Genomic DNA, 18863 nt, shown 5'->3' on the forward strand with positions numbered 1-18863 from the left:
TATAATGAAGCAAGTGAATAGAGAAAGGTGGACTCAGAGCCCATTTGGCCTCACAGGAATCCAGTCCAGCATCATCCCAAAAAAGGGGGGGTAGGAGGACCAACGGTTGGCTTTTTTTCAGGAAATTCCAGCAATGGTTTTTTAATCCTTATGGAATAAACGGAACAGCTTCCAGAGGCTGCTTCTGTTTGGCCTTTCTCTAAAATAAATGAACGTCATATTGGTTTCACGTACTTGCCAAGCACAAAAGCCACCCACATACCAAACAGTCCTTATAAAAAGATGCGAGGAAAACTACCAGGTCAATTTTCACTGAAACAGGCCCTGACAAATGTCACTTGTGGGATTTTTTAGATTGGCCCTGAGAAATGATATTTGGGGAAATAAAAGGCAGTATTCAGAAAACAGTGTTAACTGAATTTTAAATGTTTTCTTATATTTCAAAAATCATGGGGCCATCTGTGGATTATAGCTTTCAATCCCACTACTCCCAGAGAAACAGGTCATGCATCTGATTAAATTAGATATTCCATACGCATGCACAAGCATAGTAGCTCGTCTATGAGCTGCTATCGCCATTTGCAAAATCTCATGAAAATCTAAAAATCTTTGCACGGCATGGAAAAATGACTGTGGCTTGAGATCAGGCACATTTCTTGCATATGTTCAAAGCAATGTTAAGTATTACACTTTAGAGCATTTTAGTAAGTTATGCAAAAATACATTTCCAACAGTTATCAAAGCTGCTGAAAGCAACCGAACGGATTAGTCAAATTACTGAGGATTGCAGTTCTCCACTGAATACAGTGCCATGTACTACCCTAAAAGAAGGGGGAAAAAGAAACAAAAAACCGTTCTCGTGTGACACGGGGAATACAATACATTTTACATTCCTAATTGGGTGGCTAGGTGTTTTTTTTTCCTCCTCTTTTCTTTCTTACTTTCTTTCATTTATTCTTTCTTTTTAATCAAAACAAACCCATTAATTAGCATACTCTCAAATGGAAGATTTTAAGTGGACCACATTCCTAATTGCATGGATTCTGGCACTCTCTTGCACCGCCCCCCCAAAAAAAAAATTGTGGACACAGGGCCAAATGACTTAATGCAGATCAACAAATATTTGTTCTGGTGAACGTGTATTAAGGATGGGACCATGTTACTTCAGACTCTAAACCCTGGAGATAACCCATTAGGAGAAAATAGGTTTACTTGCAGAACTTCAAGATTAATGAATAAAAACGTTATTCATTTGATTACACAGAATTTTTTTTTTCCCAGTTGTCACTTTGAGAACTTAGAGTAGATATATTCCTACCTAAGCCACTTTAAAAGAACAAAGTTGGACTGGTAACATGCACTCCCAAGGTGAACTTTCCCCATGCATTTCGTGCACTGTGCTTGAAAGTTGCCAGCCAGCCAGCCTGTGCGTGACCCCCCATTCACAGCAGCCTGGCAGCCATTAGGACAGAGTTGTTTTCTTAAATTATACAAACCTCCAACATTAAATTGCTATGTCTGACATAAATATTATCCCCTTCTACTCTCAAGGAATTTTTCTGTGAAATTAAATCACACACAGGGGGGGAAAAGGCAAATAAACATAAGTGTATCAATCAGCAAGCACCAGAAATGACTCAGAGTTGGACAGTCTAAGACATTAAAATAAAAGAGGAATAAAAATCTTAAGAACCTAAAGCCACAACGAGCAAAACTCACAAATAAACCCTAAAAGTGCTCCACCCCCCGCACAATGATAATGGCCGGCAGCAGCTACCAGGTATTTAACTTCGGGGGGAAAAATATCCACCTCCTCCAGCTGTGTTTCCTCCTCTTCCGTCTTCACGTGGAAGTCAGCCAGCAAGCAGCCAGAGAGAAGGGGAGTATTAGTGGAAATGCTACCATCAGCGCAAAGAAGCTGTATTTGAACTTAAATGGTGAACCAGCATTACCAACCTTTACTGTCTGGCCCTCAGAAGATGCAGACTATTAAGCCACTTTGGTCTTTCTTCACCTACAGTGTTGTACAAATGATGGAAATGGTCCTTTGCAAAGGTGGAATGGAGAATGGAAGCTTCACTCTTTCTCAGTCCCTAGATTATGCACTGCTTTTTAACATGTTTTGACTCAGGAATGAAAACATGAGAGTGTAAAAATGGCATAATTCAATCTGTTTTAACTTGAAACATCTAAATCAACTAGCGCTGAGGGCCAAGTGTCATGATGTAAATTTTGGCTTTCACTTTCTATCAGGGACAAATGTTCATGCTATTATTTAGTTTTTTAACACAGATTTCTTTCCTTGGGGGGAAACTGGTTTATTTTGCTACTTGCATATAAAATGGTGGGTAGTTAAAAACATTCGTATATTTTATAGCCACTTTTCTTTCATAAAATTCTTTAAGCAAGAATATTTTTTCATAGTTGGACAATTCTCAGTTATCTAATGACCCAAAGAATTAATCTGCACATCTAAAACTAACATAAATACTGATGACTACTGACTCATGGAAGGGAATACCAAAGGAAAATAGTTTAACCTTTACATGTTCATTTATAGCAGGATTATACATATTCTTTTTCTTCTTTACTGTAATGACAGTGTCAAATCCGAAAGTTCAAAAGTGCTTTTTTTTTTAAAACTATTCAAGAATTTTTGAGAGGTAAGTAGGGAACTCAGAATATCTTTTGATCAGCAGGGAAAAATTAGACACAGCCACTCAACAATTTGCTAAGAATCATCTTCCAATTCCTTGGTCAGCACTTAATTCTCGAAAATGTCGATCTGGCATTCTTCAGGTAACCTTCAGGAATCATGGATTCTTCCACTATGCCTAATTATCTTCACATTTTTCTTTAGATTTGCTCTAAATTTTGTGATTTATTTTATGTATTAATAGTAACCACAGGATATGGGACACTAAGTCCCCAGACCACATTTAGCAAAACAAATCAAAAACTACTACACATGTGAGCACTGCTTAGTACTGCAGAGGTAGCTCTATATTGGGGCAAAAATCCTCAGATCAAACCAGACACCTAACTTTAAATAAAAGAACACTAAGAGGTCCAGTCCAACCTTAGTGCTACAGAGTCTAAATTTTCAAAATACTATGGTTCATTTTTCATACATATTTGTTAAAGAAAAGATAACAGAATAGTATCTTCCTTATAAAATATGTGATGGTGACTCTTATATAATACATGACTTTGAGTTAAAAGAAAACAAACTACCTGAACTTCATCTGGGCTCCAAATGCTACAATAATAGGGAGACACGGAGTTTCTGAGATTAGACCTATGCATGTCAGGAGTAAAGGTCACAGATGCATCCTCAAAAATGCAAGAACAAGCTTGGCTTTCTAACAGAGAAATAATAACACTAAGGAATTCTACTAATACATATCGATTACATCCTAAGTTCAGTGCATCCTAAGTTCTATATCAAAATAAAGTTTCCATCCTAAAGGAACAGCATTAACATTTACCTGCAAAGTGGACAGACCCAAAACAGATTATTAAGGGCAACATAGGTCCCCCTCTCCTTGTTTTTATGGTCTTGTATGGTTTAGGTATTTATAAAATAATCCTACAACTTTGCTCTTAACTTAGAATGTGTGGGCCTAGTCCATTAATATCAGTGGAGGGAAAGTGTTTAGTTACACTTATTTCTCATGTACTAAAATGATGTGTGTGAAAGTGTGCAGATCCTACTATTTTGATGTTAACCAGTGATGGAATTTATGCACATGTTTACACTCTACATCAGGAAGGGTATAAGACGAAGTGGAGTGTTGTTGACCGCACAGATTTAAAGCTCATGTAGGAGAGCCAGCAACTGCTTCCTCTTCCTCCATTTTGTCATTCAAGTCACAGTCATAAGAAACAGTCAAAGAAATGGCTTTTGCCTCCAGATAGCAGAGGGATAGAGCCAGAGGAAGGGAAAAGGTGAGAGAAAAAGGCACTGACTGAGAAGCAGAGAGAAGGAGTCCAAAAATGAAGATGAGGGAGGGAAGAAACAAAGGGGAGGTGATGGGAACACAGTGCTGGACGTCGATGGGGAGGAAGGAGACCCAGAGCCGGGGGGAGGCTGGGGAAGGCAAGGTACCCGTCATCATTGAGCAGTGAGGGTAAGCGAGGTGGAAAGCAAGCGCCTGCAGAAACTGAAGAAGTAACCCAAACTCTGAATCCTCGTGCTTGGCCTCTTTTAGAGGCTTCTCGTGGGCGAGAGGACAGTCAGTCTCAGGAGGGGCTTCAAGAGGATCCAAGCCAGAATCACAATCCCCCTGCTCTGGTGTTTCACCCGTGGAAGGGAGCTCTAAGCTGTCTAGTGTGATCTGATCGGCCTCCCCAAGGGGGTCTTCCTCCGAAATGTCTGAAAGCAAGTCCGTTTCAGGCGATGGCAATACGTTTGGGGAAAGAGATGAAGCACAGTGGATGAGTGGTGAAGCTGGGCACGTGGAAATAAGCTATTCTCAAAGCAAACCCATGGTTGAACGTGAAATTACACAGTGGATGCATTCAAAGGAGAACCAAAAGCAAGAGAGAGAAAGAGGAGAGAAGAAGAAATGGGTAGTTAGTGAAAACGTTTACTCAGAAGGATTGTATTAACACGGTGTCATTAGAAACTGAATTAAATGATCCATTTATAAAAACAGGAAAACTGGACTACTTTTATCACATACAACTTATAGGTAGTAGGCTGATTTAATGATTAATTTTCAACTGGTTGCAAACGGATCCTATGAAACTCAAAGAGCATCATTACTTTTGAACCTGGACGCTGACAAACACTGAAAGCATTAGTGAAAAGGCCAGTCGTTTACCAAAAACAGGCAGAATTTCCCTTGGAATTTAAAAGAACTTTTCTTTTGTATCGCATTATCTAGGCAGAATGGAACACAGACTTTCTGAGATTCTCAGCTCTCCTATTTCCGATGTACAAGTAGCCACTCCTGGGTGTCTTGGTAGCATAATCATAACTTGTCCTGACAACTTTTCAGTTATTGATAGATACCTTGTTTGCTGTGATTCCTGTTATTCTAAACTAATTTTTAACCAAATCCTTTGTGGAATATGATTCTCACAAATTTTTTAACAAAGGAATGAAGAGGATCTGATGGCACATGCTACCAGAAGCATCTGTCCTTGTAGCCTAACACAGGGCCCCCATGATGCCCGAGCTCTCCTCTCTGCTGGGGTTGGGGGCTGTCAGTGCAGGAAATCCTGAGACACTGGCAGTTACCTCATCTAGCAAGTTCTTTATAAATTCATGTTGCACATCTTTAAATTTTTCAAAGTTAAAATTCTGAAAACATTATAAATCCACAGGATGATTTCATTTCTTTTTCATGTTTACTTCCAGTGTTACCCCTTCAAAAGTTGCTTTGTGCAGACATAGAAAAGAGATCTGAAGAACTCAAAGCCACTTCAAATCAACTTCTAAGTGACTATACTTGCCCAAGGTAATATAAAATAACCCCGACAAGTTTGAAAACACAATATAGGTTACTTCTCTGTTCACTATGGTAATACACACACCAAAGAAGACTGAAAGCAACATACCATCTGCTCACTCAGTATTCAAAAAACAATTACTTAAAACTTTCTTCTTCATCAGTAGTAGATTATTAATGAAAAACCATTTTTCATAAAGACCACCTTTCTTCTTTCAAAATATTCAAGTCAATACTACAATAAAATAATGAAGACATAGGCTACACATTAAAATTTACTTGAAACAAACCAAATATGAATTTCAAATCATCACAGCTTTTATAATTGGGGGCTTAATTAAATAGGATGATGATAACGATGGACAAAAGACCAATAAATTACTTGCTTGCATTACGGTAATTTACGCTGAAATATTCTGCTTTGAACAACAACCAGAAAAAGGTTAGAGACTCAGTCCAAACCAGCAAGAGCATACACATATTTGAAAAGTGGAAAATTTTATCAACACAGAACATACAATGACTGATTTTAAAAGATATGTGAGTTCTGAAACAACAAATGCAATAGACAGCCTCTTGTCTAAATACACATTTAAAGCCACGTATTCGACTAATTTACCATACCTTTCCTTCAGTGAGTTGCACATGTGGGGTTTTAGCTGGGCTTCTAAGGTCCCTGCTGCCACCACCATCTTGTACCACAGTAGGGCTCACAGCTCCAGGGCCACGTGCTGAAACCTCCCCAGCAAGGCCAGGAAAATCCTTCGTAAGACTTCGGTCCACAATACCAATCAGAGCTAGTTGAGAACGATCATACGGATTGCTTTAGGACACTTAAGCGATAAAATCGGATGAACGCCCCCCCCTTCCCAGATTAACAGGCACCTTATAGACAATTAATAGAAACGGGAACACTGTTTGATCATGAAAATAACATATCAAATAAACTCATGTTTAAACTTTTAATAAACTCTAGAAGTATTCTGAATTGTAACCCAATAAATTAGACCAAGCTCGCAAGTCACAGATTTTTGAAGGATAGACACTGATAATAGAATTGGCCAGTAGAAGGAGCTCTAAGACCAGATGAAACGCCAGAGTCAGGGTACTATGTCAAAATTACAAGGTGAGCAGTATTTTAATTCTCTGGAGTCTCTTTCATCTTGCCTGAACTTACTTCTGAATCTACCTATCGCAATAAATAATTGTTATTATTAAAATGATTTGCTTCAATAAGTTTTAAGAATTCCTCCATAAAGGAACCTTTAATTAGAACACCAGTCGAAATTACAAGACAGTGAGAGTAGATTTTAGAGAATCAACTTCTATGTTTATGTTAATATTTTTCATTTTTCTAACCTCCCTCCTGAATGCCTTAACTTGACCTACAGTAAGTCTAATACATAGAAACCCTCTGCCTCAGCAAATCTTGCCTTATGTGTTCCCTTCGTCTATACTACAGATGTGCAGAAACATATATCGTGTTGACATTCCTGTCATATGGCAGATCAACCCAAGACGGCCTCAAATCTCAACAAGGCAAAGTGAGTAGCAACCCGCAAAAGCCTCTGTCCATCTGTAGTTTCTTCCCCAAAGAAGAAACCACTGAGGGCCATTTCACCAGCATAAAAAGCGCTTTCCTGGGCTTCCCTGGTGGTGCAGTGGTTGAGAGTCCGCCTGCCGATGCAGGGGATACGGGTTCGTGCCTCGGTCCAGGAGGATCCCGCGTGCTGCGGGGTGGCTGGGCCCGTGAGCCATGGCCGCTGAGCCTACGCCCTGCAATGGGAGAGGCCACAACAGGCAGAGGCCCACGCACGGCAAAAAAAAAAAAAAAAAAAAAAAAAAAAAAGCGCTTTCCTGACACAGTGTGGCTTGCTCTGGGCCCCATGCCCCTAGGGAAGCCCAGTGTTTAACTTTAGGCTGCAAGCTCTTGGAGGGCACAGACTGTGTGTGACCCACCATACTGAATTTGGGCAACACCTAGACCTCCAATCCATGTGTTACTAGAAGCCTCTTAATCCTCACTGCTCACCTGCCCTGTCCAAAACTTCCTTCTTCTCAGTCTTGACTTTTTGCCAAATACACTCTCATACTTGCACCCAGTTACTCAAGTCAGATACCTTGAAGTCTCTTCCTTTACCCCTCAACAACCAGCAAGTCCAACAGAGTCCTTGGATGTATTTCTAAATGTGGCCAGTTCCTTCCATCTCTATTTTACCACCCAGGTCCCTTTTAAGACTTTCACGGCTCTTAAACACTCATACTTAGGAAAGCCCACAACAAATCATATTAAACATTAAAATGAATTCATATCGTACATTAAATATAATTATTTTCTAGGGTTTTTTTTAACTTTTAAAAAGATTTTAACAGTTTTTCCTTGGAAAGTATATGAGTATGAGTAACTCTTTAACCTATGATTATGGTTTCTAAGCACCCATTATGCATACTCAGAGATGTACTGCAAAATGAGAAACTCTGACCTAGAAATGGCTTCAAATGTAGTGATAACAAATTTTTTTTTTTTTTTTTTGCAGTACGCGGGCCTCTCACTGCTGTGGCCTCTCCCGTTGCGGAGCACAGGCTCCGGACGTGCAGGCTCAGCGGCCATGGCTCACGGGCCCAGCCGTTCCGCGGCACGTAGGATCCTCCCGGACCGGGGCACGAACCCGCGTCCCCTGCATCGGCAGGTGGACTCTCAACCACTGCGCCACCAGGGAAGCCCGATATCAAAATTTTAATGAATATCCAATTTAAAGTTACATCATGAAGTTGGCAAAATATTGACCCTGCATACTTTTGTTAAACACTTAATGGTTTCGGTTTGCAGCTAATAATTTTTGTCGGGTCTTAAACCGTGTAGAACCCTGAGAAGCTTATAGGCCCAAGGCACAGAACCTATGGTGCCAATGACTAACAGGTCTACTACCATTTGAGACAAAACCACCATGACTCTCACCAGGATTATTCCTGACCAGTCGGCCTGAGCTTCCTCTCTCATCCTGTCTAATTGTTCCGGACATGGCATCAAGTGATTTTTTTTTTTTTTTTAAAGATAGCACTGTACACATATGTGCTTGTATAAGTGTGTACACATGTGTATGTATGTACAACACACACCCTTCAATGGTTTCCTAGAATAAACACCACGCTTGGCACCAAGAGAATGTGGCCTGCAAGGCCCTGTGTGACCTGCTCCCAGCCTACCTCTCCCTATCACTAGTCAGCTCTGACTACACTTGTCTTCTTTCTGTTCCTAGAATGTATCAAGCTGTCCCTAAACTTATGATCTTCAGACCTGCTACTCCTGTTACCTGGAATGCTTTATCTCCTGTTCTACTCACGGCTGCTTCCTTCTCATCCTTCAAGTCTCAGCTGAAATGGTTCTTCCTCAGGTAGGCCTTCCTTCCCTGACGACCCAATCTGTAATGCCCCTGATTATACTTTCCACTTCCAGGAAATCACCAGTTCCCCTGCTCTCACATGCATCCGGGGTGTTTGCCTCCTTTCTGGTTTGAATAGCAATCTTGGAATCTCACTGTTCTAAAACAGCTATCCTAGATTAATTTTTATTTTGATATTTGATCTTTAGATATCACATTTTACTTTCTACATAATCACTAAAAGATTTAATTTGTCAAACCTTAAAGTGAAGAATATTTATATATTTAAATAGCCTGTTTAAAGACAGGAGAAAGAAAACATAACGCATAACAACAACAACAAAAAAAGGTACATTGATGGTGTGGTGGGGAAAATAAAGCTCAGTACCAGGTTACAGCCTAGCTTTGCTCTGGGGGGCAAAGAGAACATAAGCCCTATCCAAATAGTTCCCTAGCTATCTGGTCATGTATTGGCATGAAAAGCCTCCTATTTTTCACAACAACACAATAATCCTTTTGAATGGCTGGCCCATCTGATGAATTACAGCGTCCAAAACACAAAAGGAAAAATAATAGATTACTGTGCCATGTTTGTTGCTTTTACTTGTGAAAATCATTGTTTTCAGATACGGACCCACTATAACCCTCTGTGCTAACTGCCCATACAAGATGGTAGGCTTCCTTGAGCACAGTTTATATACCTCAAAGAAAAAGCAGTGACTTACTGCTCTTTTTAAGCTCTAAACTTCGCAATATGAGAGTTATAAAAACCTCATAGTTTAAAACAAAGGCTACAAAAGGATAGTGTTCCAGAAAGAGGAATGATTTCTCTCAGGCATTAAATGACACTGATCACATTTATTCAGCACTTGTATAAATTCTGTGACAAGGGGCAAGACTTGTGAAATATTTACATAACCGGGCACATTTTTTGGATTTAGTTGGAAAAAGTACTCAGATGTTGATGAGCTAAAAGATACTCTGACAACTATCATGCAGTAATAATTCACTAAATTTAAATCACTGCATTTGGGAACATGGACATTTATTTGAACCACAATTTATGATCCTGTTGCACATTTTTTTCTGTGGTCTCATAAAACTATATGAAAGATTCTCCAGAAGCAAGATTCAATAACTATATGTACCAAAATGCCCAACAAAACTTGGGAAGTATCTCTGTGTGTCTGCCTGGTTCTGTTTTCTAAGTTTATTCCAGGAAAAATAGATCAAGGCCAAGGAGTGTCAATCCTTCACTACTGAGAGAAGATTTTTATCTATTAACATATCCAATCTGTTTAGCTAATTATTTGAAACATAAGTTGTTCAAGTTCGTATTTCAGAAAGATATCAGTAATAACAATCAAAAACAGGTTTTTGCTGATAAACAGTAGTAAAATAGAAATTTTCCAATTTAGCATTACTATTTTTGTGTATATGTTTTGAGATTCATCAGCCAAAAAATGTTGGAGAACTACTTCTGGTAGAAAGGTATCCATACCAATTACTTGCTATTAGGTAGAAAGAAAAAAAAATTTTTTAAAGCGTTCTAATATAAAATTAACCTCAGCTCTTTTATAAGAAACCTGCTATTAACCCAAAATTAGACAGGTAATAAGATATATATATATATAAGATGAAGGGAAGCAACATCTATTTATTTCCATGTGTAATTTATTTAAAAACTACATATATGTAGCTAATGAGAATTCCAATAGAAAAAATTTATACAAATTTATATATGTCACCCCCTGGGTGTAAGAACAGATGAACACACTATATCTCCTTTTTGTTAAACACTGTATTTAAACTAATCCTTTGAAGCCGTGGATGGTTTCCCATACGCTAGAATGTCTGTTAAGCTTTAGTAAGGGTTTTTAAACTCAAAACTGTGATGATAAAATGAATGTTTTACGTTCCTTTGAATAAAAGTTCTATATATGCTATCAAACCAAAAACCCTTGGAATTACGTTTGCCATTAATTAACAAGTTCCAGAAATTAAGTCACATAACATATATCACAATTAAGTCAGACCAGTAAAAACATCTGTCCAACATCTCATCAACAAGAACTCAACTAATATTTTTGTGTGTATTTACAGTGCCAAGAAAATTTAGATTCAGAATGACAACTTCAAAACACTATAAAATTTTCTTATGAGTGTAAGTAATAGTATTTTATTTACTCAGGAAAAAAGAATGGCTCTCCCTCTAGGGTATTTCTGGGGATCTTATTAATAAGTAGATCAACATTTTCTGATCCCACTGGATTAGAGAAAGATGAATGGAATCCAGAATCCTAATAAATGTGTTTACCTCCATCTAGACTACTGGAGACCCGCTTACTAGAAGTGCGTTCAAAGTGCGGTGCCGGCCTGTCAATGAGGGTGCTGGCCTGGCGGGTCTGCGCTTGGGTACGGCCGCTGTAGCGGAATTTGGAGCCCAGGGTCAGGAACTTGGCCTTTGGTGGCTGTTCTGGAGACACAAGCCTGTGGGGGAAAAGGGGAACAAGATTAGACTTTACGGATTTTTTTTTTAACTTTAAAACTATATATTTTTTAATATCTCATTTCATTAAGTATGATTATTTGGACCAAAAAATGCTGCCTAAACTTCCTAATAAAAATCAACATTATTTATAAACCCTCCTATATACAGAGCTTTATGATAATGGTAAGATGAATAAATCCTCATTCACATATTCATGAATGTTTTCCTCAACCGGAGCAAAAATGCAGCTGTTTTCAATGTATATTAAAGGTTATTTATTTGTATTAACTTAAATCATTTATATAAACACATATGTCTGAATTCTTGCTCCAAGCCAGAAGTGCCAAGTAGCAATCCATTACCATTAGTAATTCTTAATATTTATGTCTATTTCTCTGGGAAAGAACATCTAACACAGGAATCTGTCCCATCAAGTGATGCTGTCCCACGAAGAACACAGCACACATTGGATCTGTAGGGAGACTAACACCCTTTCTTGCCAGCACAATTCTACTGCTCAAACCTCAGGTCTGTAATGAATGAAGTACAACTCCTGATGGCAAGTACTTCCAGACTTATGTGAAAGCACGGCTTTAGTTAATGAGCCAATCTTGTCTGGTATACAACTGAAATTATCTTGCCTTCACTGCCTGATGAAGAGCTGGCAAAACATCTTAACAAAAAAGATAATCCCAGAGCTCTTAGAGAATATATTAAATAAGAGGACTGCAGTTGACAATTCCAGAATACGGAGAACTCCACCAAAATTTTTCCTATCATTATCCAAAGAAGAGCGGTTTCTTAAAGAGTTCTTTACCGTTCCGAGTATTACTAGCATTTCTGCTCAAGTTTTAGAAATCTTCTGCTTAACAAGCAATGAAAAGAGATTCAAGTCAAGGTAAAGCTACAAGTAGTAATACAAGAGGTGCTCCCCCATCAATTCAGGATTCTCAGTCATATCCACCCAGGAAAACAATGTGTTAGAATGAGACTGATGAAAAAAGAACTAATACACTCTTGGCTTTGGTCTTGTCATAGAGGGTAGCAGAAGTGTTCCTTGAAAACTTCCATTTTCTGCCAATAGATTTTCAAACGAGACAGAGATGATGTTGCTGAGAAAGCATAATCTGAAGACGTCAGTGCCTCAAACTGTACTTTGAAAAAAGCTCTCTACTCTTAAATGAGAAAGCCAGAATACTAGACATTTAGACCAGAAATCAACTCTTATCTGTGCTCTGTAATCTCTTTCTCTAACAGTGAAGGAACCTAAGGCACTGAAAGATTAAATGTCTCGGCACACTGATGATGAGCACGAGGGACAGGGTGAGAAATGTGGTCAGTCACCACGCGCTGTCTCCTGATGGGCTGAATATGGTGGGTTTCCCCACCTTGCAATCCAGCTAGCTATGGTCTAAGAACGCTGTGTAAGAAAGCATTGATGTATAGAAAAAAGGGTCATTGGCAAGCTCATCAGTGCAGTAATTAAGAAATGTTGGGCTCCCCTGGTGGCGCAGTGGTTGAGAGTCAGCCTGCCAATGCAGGGGACGCTGGTTCGTGCCCCGGTCCGGGAAGATCCCACATGCCGCGGAGCGGCTGGGCCCGTGAGCCATGGCCGCTGAGCCTGCGCGTCCGGAGCCTGTGCTCTGCGATGGGAGAGGCCACAGCAGTGAGAGGCCCGCGTACCACAAAAAAAAAAAAAAAAAAAAAAAATGCTCATTCTCCTTGAAAAACAAGTTGGCTAAATCACATTTATTTTATCATCCATTCATGAAGCATGCTCTGTAGGTACTGGGAGATCAACAAGTGGACAAAAAGAGACATTTCTAAACTATATCTCAAAGGAGAAAACATGCATCATGACCCAAAAGGAAATACCCCCTCCTCCACAAAATTTTAAAAACGAAACAAAAGACAAGTGCTGGCAAGAATATGGAGAAACTGAGACCTCTGCATACTATTGGTGGGAATACAAAATGGTACAGAAGCTATGTGAGGCAGTAAGGAGGCTCCTCAAAAAATTAAAAATAGAACCACCACATGAGCCATCAGTCCCACATCTGGGTATTTTTCCAAAAGATCTGAAATCAGGATCTCAAAGAGATATTAGCATTCCCATGTTCATTATACCACGAGTCACAATAACTAAGATATGGAAACAACCTCACTACCCATCTACAAATGAATGGATAAAGGCAATAAAGGATATACATACAATGGAATACTATTCGGCCTTTAAAAAAGAAGGAAATTCTGCAATATGTAATAGAATGGACCTGTTACATTCTGGAATGTAACATCCTTGAGATGGAATGGCCCATCTCAAGGAGGGACCTTGAGAACATTACGCTTGGTGAAACAAGCCAGACACAGAAAGCCAAGTACTACCTAACTCTACCTATATGATGTATCCAAAACAGTCAAAATTCACAGAATCAAAGACTGGAATGGTGGTTACCAGGGGCTAGAGGGAGGGTACGATGGGGAGTTGTTAATCACCAGGCAAAAAAATTCAATTAAATAAGATAAATAAGCTCTAGAAAGCTGCTATACAACACTGTACCTACAGTCAATAATAATATATTATACATTTAAAATTTGTTAAGTGATCTTGCCACAATAAAATAAAATTATTTTAAAAGAAAAAAAAAAAAAAAGACTAGAGGCAAACAGGAGAGTGAGACTGGGTTATCTGCTACCCTTCTGCAGGTTCACTTCAGTTGACTATATCTCAACCAAAGGCCACATTTTCCCAGAATGAGCAGCTCCATATGAGGATTTTCTCTTACTTCCAGTTTACAAAAAATATAAATCCAAGAAATACAAGGAAAATATTTTAAAGGCAGATTTAAGTCATAATGCAAAAGAGGGAAAATCATTAACTAGAGGATTTTTATTCTGTTTATGTCAAACTGAAATAGAGTGATTTCTTGCCCAGCTGGCACTGGTGACCACATACACAAAGTATTAGCTTACAGATTAATTTTCTGATCACAGAGAAATCCTTAAGCAATTAAGCTACAATTAAACAGAAACTAGAACGCAAACAAAAAAGTGTTGACCACAAACATTTATGAGCTTTCTCTAAAAGAATCTTTTTGGTGATTTCAGTCAATGGTAACATGACTCCTCTGAAATGAGTATATTAGAGCAGTTTTGAAAATAAATAGCACACTATGCTACCAAACTAAGAATAATGATAATGATAAACATTATTTCATACCAGAAATGGTTCTAAGTTTGTTTCACGTGAGCTATATCATTTAGTTTTCAAAACAACCCTATAATATAGGCACTATTATTACCACCATCACACAAATGATGAAAGGGAGAGACTCACAAAGGCTGAGTAACTTACCTACAATCACACATCTAGTATGTGGAGGGGCAGCATTAGACCTTAAGAGTGCAAAGCAAAAACTTTAAAGATGAAGGGTCTAGATATCACAGCTATCTAGACTGCAGTAATAGGAAACTGAGGAAACAGAGAAAAGGAAGATCAGCAAACCACACTTTGCTAAGAAAAGCAATGTTAAAAAGTATGCCCCTGAATAAAAGTATGAAAGGAGACAGGACAAAAGCTATAGGAGGCTAAAAGGTCTAAGGAGATCTTCTGGGGTTTTTTGGTTTTTCAGGGAGCAAGACATGGACATGTTTATTGGCCAAAGAACTCATCGAAGCCACCCACTGGGGGCACGTGATTTACAAAGCACAATCCTACGTGAGGCGTGAAACAAGGGATCAAGGTAGAGGAATAAAAGTTCTATATATGCTCTTTCTTGAAACAGGAGAGGAAGAAAAGAATGAATGAAGGCAGTGGGAAACGATATTAAATTACAGACAAAAAGAGAAAAAGAGAAGATGCATGAAACCAAGAATGCTCGTGACCCACAGCATCTACTGTCAGCACACCCTCCGGTGAAGGGCATCTGAGCAGAGGGGCCAGGGTGCCCTGGGGCTCAAGAAGACCAGGAATATTTGTGATGGTGGCACCAGGATCCAGCTGGTGTGGGAAATGATCTCTCTGCAACTGCATCAACCCGAAGCGCTATGTGAGTGTGTCTGTCTGGATAGTTATGCTATTGAGAGCAACACATGGTAGCACAGGTACAGAGATGGTGAGGTCGGGACACGGGACTCATCCAGGACCAGGAGACCGGAGGCTGATGTGCAAAAAGGGACAGGGACTTAGTGGGGGGAGAACACTCCTGACAAAGTAGCAAAGGGACAGAGCACGGGGTTCAGGGTTGGTCTGGCTGGGAAAGAAGTCAGACAGGAGGGAGCTGATAAGAGCAACCAAGTGAAGCCTAAGGGGAGTGACAGTGAAAAAGCGGCAGCCGGGGTGGGAGGGCAATTGGAGTGAGGGCCCACTGCAGAGGCAGAGCAGTTCTGAGCCAGGACTAGCATGGCATGGTGACAGAAACAGATACACGAAGAGGGGGAGCAAAGAGCCATAAAGCGGTTGTGGCTGAGTCTGCCACGCTATCCACTGCCCCCTCCGAGGATCTAGGAGGGGGCATGTTTTCATGAGTCCCAAGCTGTTTTCTCAAAATTACCTGTAGAAAGTATGATGTTCCACGCACACTTTCCATAACCTTTTCGCTGCCCGATGGTTTGGCAGTTTAAAGCCAATGGTGCTCTCAAACTGTTCCAGCTAGAATAAATCCATAAAACAAATCAGCATATCTCTTAAGAGCTGATTAGAAGCTACTGAAAAACGTGGATTCAGACATTTCACTAAGAAGTAATTGTTCTTCTTGAAAAAGGGCAAATATCAACTACCGACAGAAATTAGCGATCCCTCAATGTTCGCTAAAATTCATTTTACCACCTTCCTATTGATCTTGACCACTTATAGCTGATGCAAAGAAAAAAGAAAAATGAGCCCCCCCCCCGCCGGCTGAACTGACTACTTTTCCTTTTCTGTGAAATTGTGGCTGTTGTTTGTGGGGTTTTTTTATCAACAGGAATACATACGTGCAAGTTTATCATCAAAAACCCTTTTTTTTTTTTTTTTTTTTTAACCATGGAGGAATAAATAATAGTTCATTTTCTTAACATTCAATGGAAAAGAATTCTGGTAGCTCGTGGCCATAGAGGAGAACACTGACAAAGCCCAATTAGATATGCCAAGGGCTACATGACTCTGCTTACCTCTGCTGGCCTAACTTTTATGTAGAAGTTACTGCGCTTATAGGAGATTTTCAGGATTTTCGGCCAAGCAAAACGATTGATTCTCAGTCTGTCTTTGTAGATGAGAAGCCCATTAGCACACACGCCCAGCTTGATGTCCACTCCTTCTGAGTCCTGCCAAGCATAAGCCATTTGATCATGGTTAGAGCTGTGAAAGTTACACAGGGAAGTCAAGGATCCCCCTCAAACCATGATCAGGAGTGCCAATTTAACAGGTCTGTATTTCAACTGCAGTGACAGTACACAAGTTAATAGAAACAGTAAGACATACAACACATCTTAAACCTAGATATTCCTCTTGAGGGGTCAGATTTGAGATATGACAACATGACTACAGGACACAACATTCTTCAAAAGGCCTAACTCATATGTCCTCGAGCTCGGCTGTAAGAGCTAAAAGGGAGGAAAGGAAACAGACCTCAATTTAGACATCCTGAAGATACAGGAGATAAAACATGTTTCCTAGAGGCTATTCCAGCCCCTCGGGACAGTCTGTCGGCTTACCCTAAGGTGCAGTCAGCCATTTTACTGTAGGCAAATTTATCTCAGATGATTATGCTAGCTAACAGCTGTTAAGTAACACCTATATTCTGGAGAACACCAGCTCCTCACAGAAAATTTCTCTTCTAGCCTGACGGTGTTGAAATCTTTGAACTCTTTCAAGCAGATTTTCAATAACACTAACTGCTGACATCCCGTTCTTATTACAACATTCCTTTGGCTAGCATATTTCAAAGGACTACACACTATTCTTGAACTTATTGTTTTCTTTCCTCGGCGTTTTAATTTGGAAAAGACGACAATCTAGAATAATCGCCAGCTTGAAAGATTCTTATAAAAATCAAATACATTTACAGACAAAAGTAAAAAACTGCCTCCTCACATTTCAAGTAATGGTTGAGGATCTAAAATGTACAATATTCAAATATCTTTAAGAGAAGAACTAGATCTCATTCAAGATATGGAAAATTGAAGATTACTCAGATATTCTCATTTTCAGAAATCATTAACAACATGGAACAAATTCTCACAAAATATGCTGAAACAAACCCCACATAGTCTAGGTTCGAGTCAATAAAACTATACCATATCAACTGCCTTGTTACTGAGAACAATTTAACGCAATTTATTTCAGTTTTTTAAAAATAGAAATACAGTACTAGGTAACTGATGCCAATGGCATTCACTGCTGTGATACGTGAACAACTCATATATACAAATAAAATTGCATTAGGCCATCTGAGCAGGTTTAAAAATCTCATCTATAAAGGTGCTTTATTCACCCATACCCTGACAGCCACAGTTCTCTCTAGGAACAGAGTAAAAAGCCAGAGTGAACCAGGCACAGGTGCCTAAGCAACTTGGCACCAGACACAAATGACGTGTTTGCCCAAAATATCGCTGGCCAGGGACACAGGGAGCAGGCCGGAAGATTGCCCAAGACAGCATGTTCTCCGCACAAATAAGGAGGCAACCCTCATTTGAAACATTAAACAAAGCTATCTCTAGTGAGAGGCAATCTTTCAACAGGACATTGAAGCTATTTTATCTGACTGAAAAATAAACACAGTCTGGATCCAAGTAAATCAGCTGAGGTTCGACTGTTCCACATGCTGTTTTAGAATTATCAGTATTTGTGCGAATAGAAATTACAGATAAAAGGAAAGACGCTAAAGGGGGAAAAAAGCATGCCTTAGTTCTCCATATTTGACTTCTGCCATTCAGCAGCGAAGTCAGAAAAGTAAACTAATAAAAAAGGAGCATCTTCGCCACCTTGCTCGCTGCCTCAGCAACCTACCCCACACGGACATCAACCGGAGCCCACTCCCACTGACTTCAGCCAATGGAAAGTTCCGGAAGAAGATCAGAGAGAGGGAGGAGGGCAAGGAGGTCAGGGTTTTTAATACCCAGACTCCTTCCTCGCGGGGTCGCATCAGGGTGGCTATATCCTTGACAATCGCAGCTCCTCTCAAGACAGCCCTCTCCACACACATCTCTCCCCTGGGCTCTGGCAACTACTCTTTGCTTCACCCCCCCCCCCACACACACACACACAGAGGGGTCAGGAGAGCTGCTGTTACCAGCTCATGGGCGTCATTCTACTCTTGTGGCTTCCTTCTATGTTTGTCAAGAGCCCTTTTATTCAACACCCTCACCTTGTCCTAACATAAGTGTGCCATTAAGGACTCTTCTGACGATAAAATATTAATTTTAAAAAAATTTTAAATATGATCTCAAGGCAATGAAAAATGTATACAGGCACAAAACTTTAAACTACATGAAAAGTTCTCTTACATTGCTACAGATTTTTTTTCCCATGAGCTACAAATATCCTGTGCATCA

The 18863-nt window shown here is 39.7% G+C and overlaps 1 protein-coding gene across 50 annotated transcripts in view; it reads right to left on the minus strand.

Moving 5' to 3' along the window:
* Window positions 1–18863, minus strand: part of EPB41L2 (erythrocyte membrane protein band 4.1 like 2) — a 392946-nt gene that overhangs the window by 212489 nt on the left and 161594 nt on the right. For 23 of the 50 annotated variants that reach the window (XM_067010758.1, XM_067010757.1, XM_067010767.1 and 20 more), the window contains 6 exons: window positions 16482–16634; window positions 15884–15981; window positions 11157–11329; window positions 6081–6253; window positions 1811–1840; window positions 1497–1559 (listed from right to left, as the gene is read on the minus strand). In XM_067010758.1, the coding sequence (XP_066866859.1) occupies window positions 1497–1559; window positions 1811–1840; window positions 6081–6253; window positions 11157–11329; window positions 15884–15981; window positions 16482–16634 (690 nt within the window). Of the gene's footprint in view, window positions 1–1496; window positions 1560–1810; window positions 1841–3735; window positions 4470–6080; window positions 6254–11156; window positions 11330–15883; window positions 15982–16481; window positions 16635–18863 lie in introns of those variants that run through there. The other 27 variants (XM_067010772.1, XM_067010769.1, XM_067010766.1 and 24 more) reach the window with 4 other exon arrangements.

The sequence above is a fragment of the Kogia breviceps genome, chromosome 13 (assembly GCF_026419965.1).
Source record: "Kogia breviceps isolate mKogBre1 chromosome 13, mKogBre1 haplotype 1, whole genome shotgun sequence".
Classification (NCBI taxonomy): Eukaryota; Metazoa; Chordata; class Mammalia; order Artiodactyla; family Physeteridae; genus Kogia; species Kogia breviceps.